This window comes from Alosa sapidissima, chromosome 18, assembly GCF_018492685.1.
Source record: "Alosa sapidissima isolate fAloSap1 chromosome 18, fAloSap1.pri, whole genome shotgun sequence".
NCBI classification, from domain to species: Eukaryota; Metazoa; Chordata; class Actinopteri; order Clupeiformes; family Clupeidae; genus Alosa; species Alosa sapidissima.
The window spans coordinates 14,078,422-14,094,586 of record NC_055974.1 but is presented as its reverse complement, the minus strand read 5'-3'; the positions used below and the strand labels follow the sequence as shown (position 1 = coordinate 14,094,586).

Below are 16,165 nucleotides of genomic sequence, written 5' to 3'. Positions count from 1 at the left end.
AGAGAGAGAGAGAGAAGAGGAGTGACAGAATAGAGTCCCGAAGTGTGACGTAGCGTTTCCATGACGGTAGAATCACTGGATCTAAACAAACTTTCGAAGTGGCATAAATAGCATTGAATGTAGACATGTGGCATCATTTCTAGCTAATAAAAATAAATATATCCATTTAAACGTGTTTTACCTGCTAGGCAGCAGCTTAGCCACATAACACGGATTCCATGGCAGGTGTAATAGAAAGAAAGAAAATTCCAGTGGATATTTCACGTCTTCTCAAAGACTGGCGGCTGTTAAGAGCGACGTTTTTTGCCAAAAAAATAAAGGCAAAACACGTCCGTGAATTTAAGGATTTTAACCGCATGCTGTGAAGTTACATGCAGGTCTCTTTTACGGAGGAAACCCATGCTAAAATAAAACTCTGTAGTCACGAATTTGATCGTGTTGTTATGAATATATGTTGTAGTATGTGATTCCTACAGTGTAAAAAAAAATATACTAACGTCTTAGAAACGTTGTAAAATTATTGAAATAGATTAAGAAAGCCACCGCTATGGTGATTTCTAATGGTAGATTGATTTGTTTAGATCCAGTGAAATTGCTGCCTTGGCAACGCTACGTCATGGCTTCGGGTCTCTATAGCAGAGTGAGAGGAGGGTAGAGGGATAGAGTGTTGAGTGAAGACTACTGCATGAGAAAGAGAAGAGAACGAAAGAAGAAAAAGAAAAGATGACAGCTGGCTACAGTGGTCAGGTTGTGTCCAGTGGCATCACATTGATCGGGTCTCAGCTGGAGACAAATGGAAATTAGTGTGATCGATAAATGGAGAGAATGGAAGAGAGGAGAAAGAGAGAGGGATGAGAGAGAGAGGGAGGGATGAGGGAGAGAGGGATAAGAAGGGCAAAGTCAGATGTATTACAGCTGAAAGGAAGTGTTTCCTGTTTCATTGTGGAGCGATGGTTCTCACAGAGAAGAAACTGTATCGCGGCAGCCACTGCAATTAAAGACCTCCGGTTCAATCCAGATAATGGCCTAGTGTGTGAATCTGTGTGTGTGGTGCGTGTGTGTGTGTATGTCTTTGTCTCTCTGTATGCATGTGTGCGCATGTGAGTGCGTACAGGCTCTGTCTGTGAGAGCATGTGTTCACATGCATCAATCTAATGGTTTGTGTGTGTGTGTGTGTCTGTCAGTCTGATGGTGTGTACTCATCAGCATGCATGTTTGTGTGTGCGTCTGTGTGGATGCGTCTGTCTCTCAGCATGTGTTTGTGTGTGTGCATTGGTTGGTGCGTGTGTCTATGTGCATTTACACGTGTGTGTGTGTGTGTGTGTGGTGTATGTTTGTGTGTGTGTGTTGTTTGTGTGTATGCGGTCTCCTGTTTCTCTTTCACCCCTCTTGATTGTTTGTGAGGTGCTTTGAGGCAGCAGGAACTGGATGGTACAGGCTGTGCCGGGGAGGGACTAAATATAGCGTCGCACAAATGGGGAGCGGGTGGAGGCGACAGGGGCCCATAAATATAGAGAAACACTTTCTCTCAATTAGAGAGCCGGATGAGCAAACTACGGCAGGCGAGAGGGGACAGAAAGTGTGCTCGGGCTCTAGTGCTGTTTGATTAGAACTGTTGTTTTGCCCAGACCTTTCTCATCTCATCCTCCTCATCCTCCCCTCCCCTGCACATGTTTTGGACACGTGTAGATGGATTAGCCATTTCACTCTCTCTTTCTCAGTCTTATTCTCTCTCTCTTTATTGGCATGTGTAGGCACTCATCGCATACGTGTACAAGATGCAGCAAATATAAGAGTTTAGCTACCAGAAAATATGTAGGCATAAATGTGCCTGTGTCTGTGTCGGTGTGTATGTGTGTGTGAGAGAGAGAGAGAGAGAAAGTTAACATTCTGTGTTGAGTGCATAGTAATACCCAAAGTTCAACAGAGATGTGCCATCACTTAGTAGTTACTCAACCGTGAATGTTATAGTGTTTAAGTGTAGATCATGTCCTCGAAGTGAATTAGAGTCGGGAGGACTGGATTGGTGTGTGTACATGCATATGTGTAAGTAATACATTTATCCGAGCTTTTCAAGCCGCTGTTTAGATCTTGAATTAATTATACCTTGTTGCAGGATATTCATCATCAGTAGACAGTACTGCGCTGCAGTAAAGTGTGTAAATTCTGGTGCTTGAGCCTCACAATATTCACATTTCTGTGATGTGTAAGACTGGATAACCGAGGTAGAGACTTGCCTGGTATGTTACTGCTGTGACAGAGCAGCCACCCAGTGGTGTGTGTGTGTGTGTGTGTGTGTGTGTGTGTTTCTGTATGCATGTGTGCGCATATGTGTTTGCTTCAGAGAGCAAGAGAAGGAGAGCATCCGTATCATTGTTTGCATGCGTACTGTATGCCTGAGTGTGTCATCTTAGGACAGCCACACACACACACACACACACCATTGGGTGGCTGCTCTGTCACTGCAGTAACATACCAGGCGAGTCTCTCCCCCTCCTCCTCTGTTGTCCAGTCACCAGTAACGTGTGACTGCATTTCTTCCTCCTCTTCCTCCTCCCTTTTGCTCGTCAACACCCCCAAAGGGCAAAAGCACAAGAACGTCAGTCACAGACACACACACACACACACACACACACACACACACACACACACACACACACACACACAGACACAGACACAGACACAGACACAGACAAAGACCTCTGATACTATGCATGGCCAGTCTCACTTAAAACACACACACAAACACACACACACACACACACACACGTGTAGTTGTGATTGGGTTTATGCCAGGTCTCATGACACATTGTCATATCACACACTCTCACACGCGTGCACACACACACACACACACACACACACATAGAGACTCACGCACACACACTCACACACATACTCCAACTGTTTCCACCCTCTAGCCGCCTCTGTCCTTACACATCTGCTTTTGCCTTGGCATGTCTTGCTGCATCACTGCATAATGTGCCGTCTATGACGCCAGAGACTACACTGGCCTATCTTGAGGAGCTCTTCTAAGGGCTCCAGTGAACTCTCAATTCATCAGTCTCCTCACAGCTTCATAACTAAAATTGTATCCTAAATCTGTACTTCGTGAAATGAATTCAGTCCAGATGAACTTGTAATGGCCAAAGTAAAGACACTGTACTAAAAAAAATAGAATAGAAACATAAGCCAGTGTGTAAAGTGCTATTTTGACTCAATTTACTTGACCTTTATGGATCCCGGGAACGTTTGCGGCTGAATCTCGTGTCATGCTGTGTAATGTTAAATAGACTTTGCTGTTGATCGCCCACTCTGGGAAATCCCCTACCTACAGCACAAGGAATTTAACACCTCTCCTGTGTAAAGGCCTATTCACACGAAGAACGATAACGATAACTATAACTCTAACGTTAACGATAAAAGCGTTCACACTGAACAACGATAAACAAAGTCTCTCCTTGTGTTAATGAATGTGACGGTTAAAATTCAATGGGTTCTGATTGGCTATTAGCTTTTTATCGTTCTGAAAATTGCTCTGAAAGTGATCCCCAACGATATCGTTCTTCATGTCGTTATCGTTATAGTTTATGTGTGAACGTCGTCATTCATATTAACGAGAACGATATTTATTTATAGCTATCGTTATCGTTATCGTTCTTCGGTGTGAATGGGCCTTAAGTCTGAAATGAATGAATGCCATTAACAACAATTATTAACTATGTGGTGTTTTTCCCTGTCTTTCAGAATGTTGAAGCCTGCTCTACCTGCATCTCTGGAACTCTGGGATATGGAGTCCTGAAAGACTCAGAAACTGGTGTCCAGCCTGCCTCTGTAGCTGAAGAAATGGCAAGACTCAAATGAATAAAACTCAAAGACGTTTGTTTGCGTTTAGAACTGTTCTGGCGTCGATGGCAACCAATGAGAACAAGTGCCAAAAATGAAAAAACACCTTCTAGACAAACAAAGACAAAACCATTAAGACACCTTAAGGGTGCTCTTTGGCTCCTGAGACTGATGGACACACTGCTCGAGCCAATCGTGGGAGAGTATGGACATGACTGCCACGTTGAGGAGCCAATGGTATTGGCCGAGCCCAGTGAAATCTGGACGGCACAAGAACTGAACTGGATTCAGTTGAAAGCTGAGCAAGGGAAGCCCGAAGATGGCCCTTGAATATAATGTAGTGTCTGGATGTATTTGCAGAAGTGCCTATTTGTTTGTCAACAGCCTCATCTTTAGCTATCCCTGCAGCATAGCTTCAAAGTAGAACGTGATAGTGGCTGATGTGGTGGTCTGTTCTCTCGTGTGTGTGTGTGTGTGTGTGTGTGTGTGTGTGTGTGTGTGCGTGCGTGCGTGTGCGCGCGTGCGTGTCTGTATGTATGTTTGTAAATGTTTATTTTTTAAATAGAAACAACACCTCAGATGAAAAATATTGCAGTCCATTCTGTAGTGTTTATTGTAAATAATATGTGATGATGAGTGAATGAAAGTCAATGCAACCAGCTAGCCTTACTGCACATCTGAGCTGTATTAGATTAGATGGACTAGTCTACGGTCCTCTCTCACACCCAGTACACATGTGCTATACACACAGGGATGAGCAAAAAATACATTAAAATGTATTTTCATATAAGATACAAATATTTACTTACAGCAACCACAAAATGTATCAAAATCAACTAAAGTATTTTGTATGTAAAAATACAAAAATATATTTCCATGGCAACATGATCTCCTATTTGGTCATGTTTGACAGCTTTTCACTGTTTATCAAGATACATTACTAATCTATTTTGAGATCCATCATATCAAAATAGGGAGTATTCAAGCCAGCCATGTTCTCAACAAGGCAAAGACATGCATAGAATTTCATGTCATCCAATCAGAGAGAAACAGAAGCTTTTCTATGCACCCACGCTTTCAAACGATCAAGTGTCTGCTTCCCTAGCAGACAGACCTTGATCTTTCACCTGCCACGTGTCTTGCAAGCATGAGCAAAGTGCTCAGTACGAATCATATTTCCCAAAGATGCATGCAGTCGAATATGTCACTTTGTATGTACAAATACATGTTGTAATACAAATGATAAAATACCGTTTTGTATTTCAAGTACATGTGTGCATACATGCATCACAAATACAAGCATCCATCTACGCACACACTCACAAAGACAAAGAGAAACTAGTGTGTCCGTTATCTTTTAGAATGACCTGGTACCAGGAGCGAGCTTTTGAGTTGTAGGTGTCCATCACCCGTACAGTACTTGTTGGTTGTTGAGCTGTAAGAGCACTTAACCTGAAATGGCTCAGTCTGTCCTTTTCTGCTCACGGTGTCTGTGCATCAACGCTGCAGTTACACTAAAGTGCCTTCTGTTCATTCTTTCTTTCTTTCTTTCTGTTTTTTTCTTTCTACCTTTTCTATCGTTCTTTCTTTCTCTCTGTGTCTCTGCCGCTTCCTTTTTCCTCTGCTTGTGCTGTAAGGTGTGCTGAGGCGTGAGTGAGTACTTTTGCGTTCTATTTTGGTCCTGTTTTAGTGGTACACCTCCCTCGGAGTCCTCTCCTCCTTGCACGCAACTGGGGTTGGGGGGCTGCCAGTCAGGGACAACTCTCATCAGGAGGCCACACTGCCGACGCCAGCCTGTGCCAAAACGCAATCAGGACGTGTGTGTGTGTGTGTGTGTGTGTGGGTGTGTGTGAAAGGTATGAACTGAAACAATTACTAATGCCATCTTAGCACTTAAAAAAAAAAATCAACCCAGTTCTTCTGAGAACAACTGCAAAGATGACAATTTGAGGCTTGTTTTTGTTTTGTAATTTCTGTTACAGAATGACCTCAACAGCTTTTTTTTTTTCTTTTGGAATATTTGTTTAATCTAAAGTTGTTGTGGTGGGAGGAAGGGGGTGTTGTTTTGGTTCTCGCCTCAGCCTGTATTCAGCGTCTGAATGACCGCAGTCAGCCTGTTTGACCCCATCCTCTGTTAGTATCTCGCTGTCCTCTAGGATGGTCAGCATTTCAGGTTGAGAGGCTTTGCTGCTAATGAACATAGAAGAGTTTAACGCTTTTGTGTTGTTACCTGTTGTGGGGGGGGGGGGGGGGGTACAAAAATGTATTGTAGGAGTTCCATCTTTTTCTTCTCTGCCTCCACCATCGCTTCCTGCCATCTCAAACTCTGAATGGCCTTACGTGAAAAAGAGAGAGAGAAAAAAAAAGCCTTCTCACATGATTGCCGGGACGCGACGCGTAACAAAACAACTTCATTGCCTCCAGATTTTTCTCGCTTGGTGTAGACAATTACCCTCAGTGGTCTGTAATGTGGAGGTGGTGAAATGAATAATGTGGACCAGTCTTCCCCTCGCATTGCCGGGCATACACGCAGCACAAGACCGTTCTGTTACAATGGAGAACACCCAAGACGGCCATGGGTATCCACTTACCATTGTTTCCCTCTTTTAAATTATCTTTTTATGGGTCCTCAATTTGGCACCAGTCTTGAACTGCAGTCTAGTTGAGTGTGTGTTCTGGAAGCGGCATGCCCTAGACATGGAATTGGGGTGGTTAGTTACCAAGTGGAACTATCTGGATCCAGTACAAGATAGTTCTGATGTGATCTGGAACCTTTTTCTTTTATAAGAAATTGACAAGTGTCAACAAGACTTGAAGGAGAAGGACAAAGCCTCTCGTCATGTCCTCTGGGTCTCTGAGGTAACTGTGGCATATGTGAGAATGGATGGGGATGAGTAGAGGTGGTGGTGTGGGGGGAGGCAAGCCAAGGACTGTGTGGAAGGGTGCACACAGGCCAGAGAAAGCTTAGGACAGGAAGAGCTCTTTGGGAGGAGTCCCTCAAGCTATTTAGCTCTATTGTTTTGTTGCCGAGTTGAGGGAATAGCCGCTGCTGGACCAGGGATGTGGACGCAGTAGGGGTGGTGGAAGGTGTCGGTCCAGTTGGGTCAAGGCTGAACTCGGCTGGTCTGGCGAGCGGTTGTGCTCTTGGGGTTCTTTTCTCCTGGTGAAAAGGATTGTGGGATACAATTATATATTGATGATGATAATGGTGATGATGATTCTTGCCTGTGATGTAGACAAATTGTACTGTTTTTTTTTTTTCTTTCACTGTCTGGGGGGGGGGGGTTGCTGTTAAAGGAAAAAGAAATAAACTGCAAAAAAAGTCGAACCAAATGGAATGTCTGTTTTATTTGTCCTTTGTGGTTTGTGTTTTACTAGCTGCTCTTAGTGATTCACATTAGTAAGTAAAATTCAAGCAAGTCACTACATGGCACAGGGGAAGCACGCACTACAAGCCTGGTAGACGGTGCACAGACACCCACACGCTCACACACAGAGAAATGCATTCATCTGTGAAATCTGATCAACCTTGCTGCGCGACGGCTAGTGATGAACAATGCATGCTACTACAGTGTTCCTGTCTAACGTTGTTTGTAAGAGATTCCTCCCGTTTCTCTGTTTTTTCTCTATCTCTCTCTCTCTGTCTCTCTCTCCCTCTTTTGCATTGTGCTTTATGCTCTTTGCTCCTCTGTTTAATGGCAGATGGGTCTGTAACTCAATCCCAGCTGTGCAGCACTGCACAAGCGCCCTCTAAAATAATGAATGGACATAGATCAGTCCCAGACACACACACGCACTCGCACACACACACATACGCAATCTCCTGTGTATGTATGGGAATGACCGTGCCCTCCTTCTGTTACCCCCGACAATAGCAGTGGTAGTGAGAACAGGCCCTTCCATGCCTCGCAGCTGTGCGCCAAACGAGCGCTGCATCCAGGCACGCCTTCACCTCCCTGCCCCAGGAGAGGAGGGCCAGACATGGATCCACTGACCCCAACACACCCACGCATAGCCCTGTGTCTGTTTGTACGTGAGTGTGTGTGTGTGTGTGCGTGCGTGTGTGCACACGCCTTTGTACATGACTCGTTGTGCATGTGTGTCTCTGTAAGTGACTGTGTGTGTGTGTGTGTGTATGCGCCTTTGTACATGTCTATCTGTGTCTCTGTGTATTTGTCTGTATATGACTGTATCTGCTCATCTGCGTGCGTCCAGTTTAATTCTCTCCTCAGTACAATTGAGCAACAAAAAGAGAGGACACACACTCGCCACAACAATGTCAACACTTCTATTGCTTCAGACTTATGCTTGTTTCGCCTTTCAGACTGAAGAATTGCTCTATCTGTGGCTTTAAAGGAATGGCTTTGTACTTATTTGGCCGGGCGAGAATAAGGAATAAAGGGGAGAAGTGAGTCAACTGTAGGTGGAACAAAAAAAAATAAAAGGAGGCGAGAGTGGGCAATTGCCAGAAGTGTAGTGCTTTAAGTGCCATGAGGGGGGGAAAAGGAAGCCCTAGCCATAACCTCCGCTCTTTCTTCCCACACAGAGAGACGGAGAGAGAAAGAGAGCAAATGATGATTGCTTCACGTTGTCGTGGCTACCACCGAGCGCCCTCGTAGCAGTGGCGGCTGTTTCTGTCGGGCGTTAGTCTGGGACAGAGCCAAACAGATTGAGGTAAAGGACACCACGTTCAGACGGGTGATGTGTGTGTGTGTGTGTGTGTGTGTATGTGTGAGTGACTGGGGGGGGGGGGTGCAGACTGATGCCAGTCGTCTGGAGAACGGGCAGTCTTGCCAGCGCAGTACCGGCAGGTGTGTGTGTGGGCGGCAGGGGCACACAGGTAATGCGCGGCAGCAATGCCAACTGCCACAGCTGCAGTAGCACAGTGACGTTTGGAGCTCGGGCACAGAACAGCTGGACTAACAAACCGAAACCGCAGTGATCGCAAAAAAACAGACAGTAATTGTGTGGGGGCAGAACATAGGGCATAAATGCTCTTTGCTAACAAAACAGAGCTAGGCCTAACTCGGTATTTCTATCAAAAGAAACTATAGGCCTACAGTAGCCTACATTGAAATGGAAGGAAACTATCAATTAGACTACATCAATCACAGTCATACCATGGTCTGACTTTATAGGTATTCATGAAACTAATTTACAAGCAACACACAGCACTGAAATGACCCCACAGCAGGACTCGAATTACGTGGGAGCCAGAGGGAGCCGAGCTCCCATAGAGTGAGGACTGGCTCCCATGAAAGCAACAAAGTCAAAAACCTGAGGGGGTCTCTCATATCTGAAGGTGTCTGCCCAGCCGGCACACACCGACCTCCAACGTTGAAATATAGGGGAAATAACGTCAGTTGTTGCGTCAATGTTGAAACAATGTTGAAACAATGTTTAATGCTAAATGGTTGTAAAAGGGTATGTAGACAAACATTGAAACAACGTTGGTTGTAAAAAGGTCAAGAAAATCAAAGTTGAATTATAGGTGAAATAATGTCAGTTGTTGTGTCAATGTTGAAACACTGTTTTAATGCTAATTGTAAAATGTTGACAAATGGTTGTAAAATAAGAAATCAAGGAAATCAGCACCAATGTTGAAATGGCGGATGTTGAAATAATGTTGTGATATCAACGTTGATTCAATTTGCAAATCCAACACATAATTCAACGTTGATTCACCTGTTATAAGTTTTTTTTTCAAACGTTTATAACGTTTATTTACCGTTGAATCAATGTTGAAATGCCAGCAGGGTGGCATTGTAATTTAATCTTAAACAACCGCTCATTATCCATCCCTCTGCGATCTCTTACCATTAAAGACGTTAAATTAAAATATATGCTAGGGGAGACCGGGGCTGGTTGGAACAGGGGCAGGTTGAAACACTGTTAATATCCAGGCTACTAGAGGGAGCTGCAACAAAATTCCATCACTAAATTGACGGCCTTATTGAGTAGAATAAACTCACGTATGTAACTGGTCTCCAGGTCATTAACCCTTTAGGTGAGAACAACTTTTTAATTTTGTAGTGTCAAAACTTAGAATATGCACCTCCCACTAAATACATCCTAGAAGGGTAATAGCTAGGGATTTTAAAAAAAGATTGATTATAATTGATTGCTAGGGGACTCATCTATAATTTAAAATGAAGTTTGAAAACCTGAGGTGACTGATATTAGCAGGCTAACAGCATTTGTGCAAAAAAGTTTGACCTAATGTGGGCGGGGCAGGTTGGCACACTGATTTTGGGGTTGGTTGGCACATACATTCCCTATGGCTATTTTGTGACAAATCTATAAACGTTGTATTTTATGCATAAAAACATCATCAATCTTTATTTTAACATTGTTATTGTAATTACTGAACATAGTTTTACATTTGGAAGCATTTCAGACATTTTCAGACAAATTTAAACATTTGAAGTTAAAAAAAATCGGTAGGGAGCAAATTGATCTTGACGGTGGGCCCTACTGAAGAAAAACACACAGGAAAGACATCAGCAAAGCCCTACAGGCAGTGATATAGATGAGCACTTTAAACAAAACCAAAAGGAGTAGCCTACTGCAAAGGACTATAACATAGGTGTTCCAACCAACCCCGACTACATGTGCCAACCAACCCCATGCATGGGGCAGGTTGGCACACATGCACAACACCACTTTAATCATGAATAACTCAAAACAAGGGATCATTTGTTGACATTGAATGCATACATTTTGTAGCTGAGATCCCAAGCTTTCAGTTAATCACAATTTGACCATTTCAACGCATTGTAAGACGGAGAAATATAACCGAGAGTGAAAAGTGTTCCAACCAGCCCCGGTCTCCCCTACTACGGGACGTAGACCTACACTAAGCTCTTGAACGCAGCATGACACTTCACCACCACACCACCTAGACTATATGAGCAAACCTTATCGATTTGACACCACTCGCAAATCTGAAAAAGTCACCCTGCTTTGATGTGAGTGTTTTGTCTATTTGCATAAGCGTCCATTGGACTAGCCTACGTGGTTTGATACGTGCTGAAAAGTCCTGTTTGCTGTTGAACTTGCGCTTCACCTATTCTATGTTGATTGACAAAGCCATAAATTATGGCCAATAATGCAGCCTACAATGATTGTGTTGTCTGATGATCTAGCTATCCTCTGCCATTCAGAGCTCCAGAAAGTTCCCAGCTATTTTGAAACACCTGTTGAAACACCTGTCAGCAATCTCTGATGTCGGAATATTCAATGGCTACCCGACAATATCGTCTATTAATTTTCCACGGTTCAACACATTAGTCTACTAGAACATAGTTTGGCTGGCTTTATTAATTTCTGACAGTTAGTGCTTTTTCCCCTGTGTATAAGTTACACTACATGCATTATTGTGTTTGACACTGAGGATAGCCTATCTGAGACGGTGGTCTGGTTTAAATGAGTTACGTTGTGAAATTGAGAATGGCACAGATTAAATCGTTTAGTCTATTTCTTTGTATTGTGAAATTGAAATGAGATATGGACTATTATAATCAATAATATGTTGATTTCTATGAAATTTCTATGTCTGTTGTGTGCGTGTGTCAAGGTAAAGCCTAGGCCACCGTGCGCATACTGTAGGGCTTACTGCGCAAAAGCGCCACTTGCGCCTAGGCTATTTCATTGTATCGCCTTGTTAGGCTATGCGCGGGGTGTGCCAACTTTTTATGAGATAGAGAGACCCCCTTAAAGACAAAAAGATAATTCGAGCCCTGCCCCACAGTCAGGTTACATAGATAGACAGTTGTGGTGGATTAGTGGTAATGTGACCTGCTGACGGTCGGTTGGTCTGGGTTTGATTCACAAACCTGCCATTGCGAGTTGGTTGCTTTGGACTGGTCTGGTAAATACCAGTGACCTTTAACTTTATGATCTGTGTGTAATTAATTTGACTTAATGACCCGCACATTAGAATGCGCTTGGCATGCCTCCACCCTTCGCCGCTCTCTCCTCTTGGTGTTTTCTACCAGCGCCGCCGCCACCACAACCCATTCGCCCCACACGTCTCGGCCGTGCTGGCAGCTCCCGAGGAAGTCTTCCTGCTTTATTGCTTCCTTTTTGGCACGGCCAGACAGGAAGGCCACTCGGGTCTCTGAAATGAGCTCTCGTCCTGTTCCCGAGGCGGCGCGATCAGCCCCTGGGCCTCCAGAATAGCCCTCTGTGTGCGACCGAAAAAAAAAAGAAAAACCTGCACCCCTGGGGCAAACACTAGGCAAAGTCACCCCAGAAATGTCGTTCTCAAAAAAATAAAAATACAAGGGAGCTATTTTTGTTCCATGAAGGCCTTGATAGTTTGTTTACCCACTGCATGGTCCATACAGTATGCCAGGAACCTGAATTACACTGTAATTCGCTTTAACCTAATGGGCCATATCCTCCCTCTCTTATGACTCCTGGGTCTGGGGAGAGGGGTGGGACTTTTTGTCGTTTATTTTTTCTTGCTTTCTTTTTATGGCAGTTGTATATTCGTTTCTGGCCTGCTCCAGAGAGAGAGAGAGAGAGAGAGAGAAGGTGAACGAGTTCGGTCTGGCCAGCCTAATCAATACGGGCGGGCAACGATCAAGCCTGGCAGGCAGGGCTCATTGCCACCGACATGCAAGGTAATCTAATCTGGACGTGCCAGCAAAGACATGGCAACGTTTCCATGTAGTTCTGCCCTGGCATTTAATTCAACCCTACTCCCCCCAAATCTCTCCCTCCTTCCTTCACCAAAGCCAACCAACCAAGCACCTCCACCCCCATTCTCACCCCACTCCTGCCTGGACCTCCAGCCCTCTTTCACGTAGTGTACTTAGCCCAACAAAAAGACTTTTTCTTTTTCTCTTGTCCACTCCCTCCCTCCCTCTTTCCCTCCCTCCCTCCCTCTCTCTCCCTCTCTCTCTCTCTCTTTCTCTCTCTGCACTCGTTCACCCCATGGGAAATGTGGCCAGTAGGCTTAATGGGTTTTATTGACTTGAGTGTATACGTCCGGCCTATAGCTGCATCTGTGAAGTTTGCGTCGTGAAGCCGTACTAAACAGTCACTCGCACTCTCACACACACAAGGACGAGCTGTGCTGGCGGACAGCGCGATAGAGACACTAGAGCCTGAGCAGCTAGAGCTGAGCTTTGAGACACATGAAATTGCACATGGTCGAGAAAGAGAGAAAGAGCGTAAGCAAGAAAGAGAGAGTGAGAGAGTTAAGCAGGGAGAGAAAGGGAATTATAGGGTGCGGAAAAGGAGGAGGAAGGAGGGAAGGGTGAGAGGGAGGAGGAGAAAATAGGGGGGGGGGGGCTGCCATGGGGCCTCTGTGTTTTATTTTCTTGAAAGCTCTCACAGTCCCAGACACATGGTACAGAATTCCCCCTCCCACCCCAGGGAACGAGTGAACAGACGGGAGAAAGGGAGGGAGAGGGAGGGAAAGACACGGAGAGCAAGAAGCGAGGGAGAGAGAGAGAGAGAGAGAGAGAGAGAGAGAGGGAGGGAGCCATGTGCAGAGGGGGAAAAAAATGATAGTTAGGACATGTTCGCACACAAACCTGAGCAAAAGTGGGGGGAAAACGAGAACGAAGAGAGACTAAACTTGCCTGCACCTCCTCACTGAGTGGCCATAATTAAGAGTCCTTCATAAAAAAAAAACGACTCCATCTCTGTGGGGGGAAAAAAACTTCAAAAAAGACTTCAAATGGAGCAACTCCCACTCAGTGGCCACGCCGTTCCTCTCACACTATAAAGAAAATGGACAGTTCCCCCTTTCACTGCTTTTTTATGTGTGTGGTCAGAGGATAGGAAGCAGGGGCTGGTATGTGTGTGAATGTGAGAGAGAGAGAGAGAGAGAGAGAGAGAGAGAGAGAGAGAGAGAGTTAGAGTGTATGTGCACATGAGCAGTTGGGGGTGGGAGGGTGGGGGGTCTATACAAGGCACTAATCCCCTGCACAATGTATGTGCTCCTGATTGACAGCACCCCCCTCCACACACACACACACACACACACACACACACACACACACACACACTCCCCCTGGTGAGTTTTCCTATCTTCTCAGGGGCCTCTCTCTCTCACACTCCACCACCCTGCCCTTGCCTGCCCGCCCGCTTAGCCGTTGGGCTTCAGAGGGACCCTTTGCGTCCAACGAGGCCCTTCCTGCTGGGAAGGGGTCAAGGGGCAAGGCCTGTGAATGAGACCACTGCAACTTTCATTTGAGCTCCGACCTGCTCCTCAGCTTTTATCTGTCAGTAGCAATTGACACGGCTTGGAGCGCTCTGTGGCTAATCGCTCTGATGTGGCCTGCCTTGCGTCTGTCTTTGTTGGTTTGCTTTCTATGGTGCACAATTTGTAAAAAAAAAACAGGAACGTTCCAGAAGAAACAAAAAAAAAAAACCCTGATTCTATGAATCTGGTTATGTAAGACTGGTGGAGTACTTGTTCAGATGAATGATGGCTAGTTTATTTGTTTTTCAAAACTCTGGCTGCCCAACAACTGTGTGACACCACAGATGGAAAACAACCCCCCCTCCTTCCCTTGCATTCTTCATGGATACCAGGCGCCATCTACTGGCTGATAGGCACAACCACACAGCTGAACTCAAAAAGGTTAACAGTGAATTGCAGGCTAAGTAAGTTTAAAGAGATTTTGGTGTCTGTAATTGCAATTACCATATTAAATTATTTAAGTAACGATTCCATCATTCTACTTTGACCATATATAAACAGCTCTGGAAAAAATTGAAAGACCTCTGCACATTTTTCAGATGTCATCCTACGGTTGCTGAGTGACATTCAAATGAGTTGACATTCATATTCAAAATTAAGAGACCACTGCAAATTTGAATATGACTGCAACTCATTCCAATGTCACTCAGGAACCGTAGGATGACATCAGAAAAAAATGCTGAAGGTTTCAAAAAATGTGTTTTAGCAATTGTGGAAAACTGTAAGTGTTCCCTTAATTTTTTTTGAGCAGTGTACACTTGAATATATAAAAATGACCAAAGTTGAAAATATGTCTTTGATATTCAATACTCCATGTCATTTTGGGCAGTCCCATCTCCGAGATCTTCAACCTATATCACCCACTCACTATGTGTGGAACCGGTAATTTTAGATTGCAATCAGTTGGCCTTCACACCGAAACTGAGCAGCCTTTATCAGGTTTTCCATTGCATTGTCTGCCTATACAAGCAAAACCTCAGCCTGCCAAGTAGCCTCCACAAACACAGATTTGAATGCTTTGAACAGCAGTGGAAAGACTTGTGTCAGCAGACTAGGCACAGCAACTCTGGCAGTAAGGAGTGAGCTAATGAGAAAAACATCAGTCATCAGCCCCAGAAAGAAAAGCGTGCAAACACACACCAATGTCCTTATCCCTTTAACTAAATTATTACTCCATGTGACATGCCATGTTTTTCATCTGAATCAACCCTCAAAATTACTTTTTGATCACATGGCAGCATGGAAGAATTTGTTTTGAGGAAGAGTCCAGGAAGACTCGATTAAGTAATGCATGTTGCACTGATTTTAGCCAAGGGAATTCCTTACATCTTTTCACTCAGACCTGCCACAAATTATGTAGAAAAGAGAGAGTTCTCTGCGCTTCTGTAAACCACAACAATTCGGTGCAACCAGGGCAGGACAAGATCACGTAGAGTCAAAAGAATGCCGGTGCAACACAAATGTCTTAATTTATAGTTTTTATTTTTTTAAGGTATATATATATATTTTTTTTTTTTTTTTTTTTAAGGTGCATAACAGTGACTAACGTTTTAATGTGGTTACATCTTTATCAGAGTCCTTGAAGATGTAACCTTATATCAAAATGTTAAGTCACTGTTATGCACCCTAAAAAAAAAAAAAAAAATATATATATATATATATATACACATACATACACACACACACACACAACAAAAAAAAAAAATAAAAAAAATAGGGAACACTTTAATCATACACTGGATCAGTACTCTGACACTGTTTGGTTCTGAGCACAAGTAAAGCTTTTGAGGCGAGTGTTTTATTTTGCAAGAACTGTCAGACATTCTGTGAATGTAGTTTGAGAATGGAGAAAAGGATGGAATATTTTCAAAAAAAATGTGTTTTAACAATTGTGGAAAACTAAGTGTTCCCTTAATTATTTTGATCCATCTATCTATCTATCTATCTATCTATAAATAAATAAATAAATAAAATAAATAAAGACTTCTTTTTACTCTACACTGCCACAAATGATGTTTAGCAAAAACAAAACCCACTTTATTATGCAGTAATAGGCTACTCCAGTACCAACACTTAAATGTACAAGTGACAGACAAGGCA

At 43.9% G+C, this 16,165-nt stretch overlaps 1 protein-coding gene across 1 annotated transcript in view; it reads left to right on the top strand.

The window, feature by feature from the left end:
• Nucleotides 1–6,319, top strand: part of si:ch73-335l21.1 (insulin receptor substrate 1-B) — a 54,648-nt gene extending 48,329 nt beyond the window's left edge. Inside the window, exon 4 of the mRNA XM_042070426.1 lies at nucleotides 3,748–6,319. Coding sequence (XP_041926360.1) covers nucleotides 3,748–3,755 — 8 coding nt within the window. The 3' untranslated portion in view covers nucleotides 3,756–6,319. The remainder of the gene's footprint in view (nucleotides 1–3,747) is intronic.
• The last annotated feature ends 9,846 nt before the right edge of the window (nucleotides 6,320–16,165 follow it).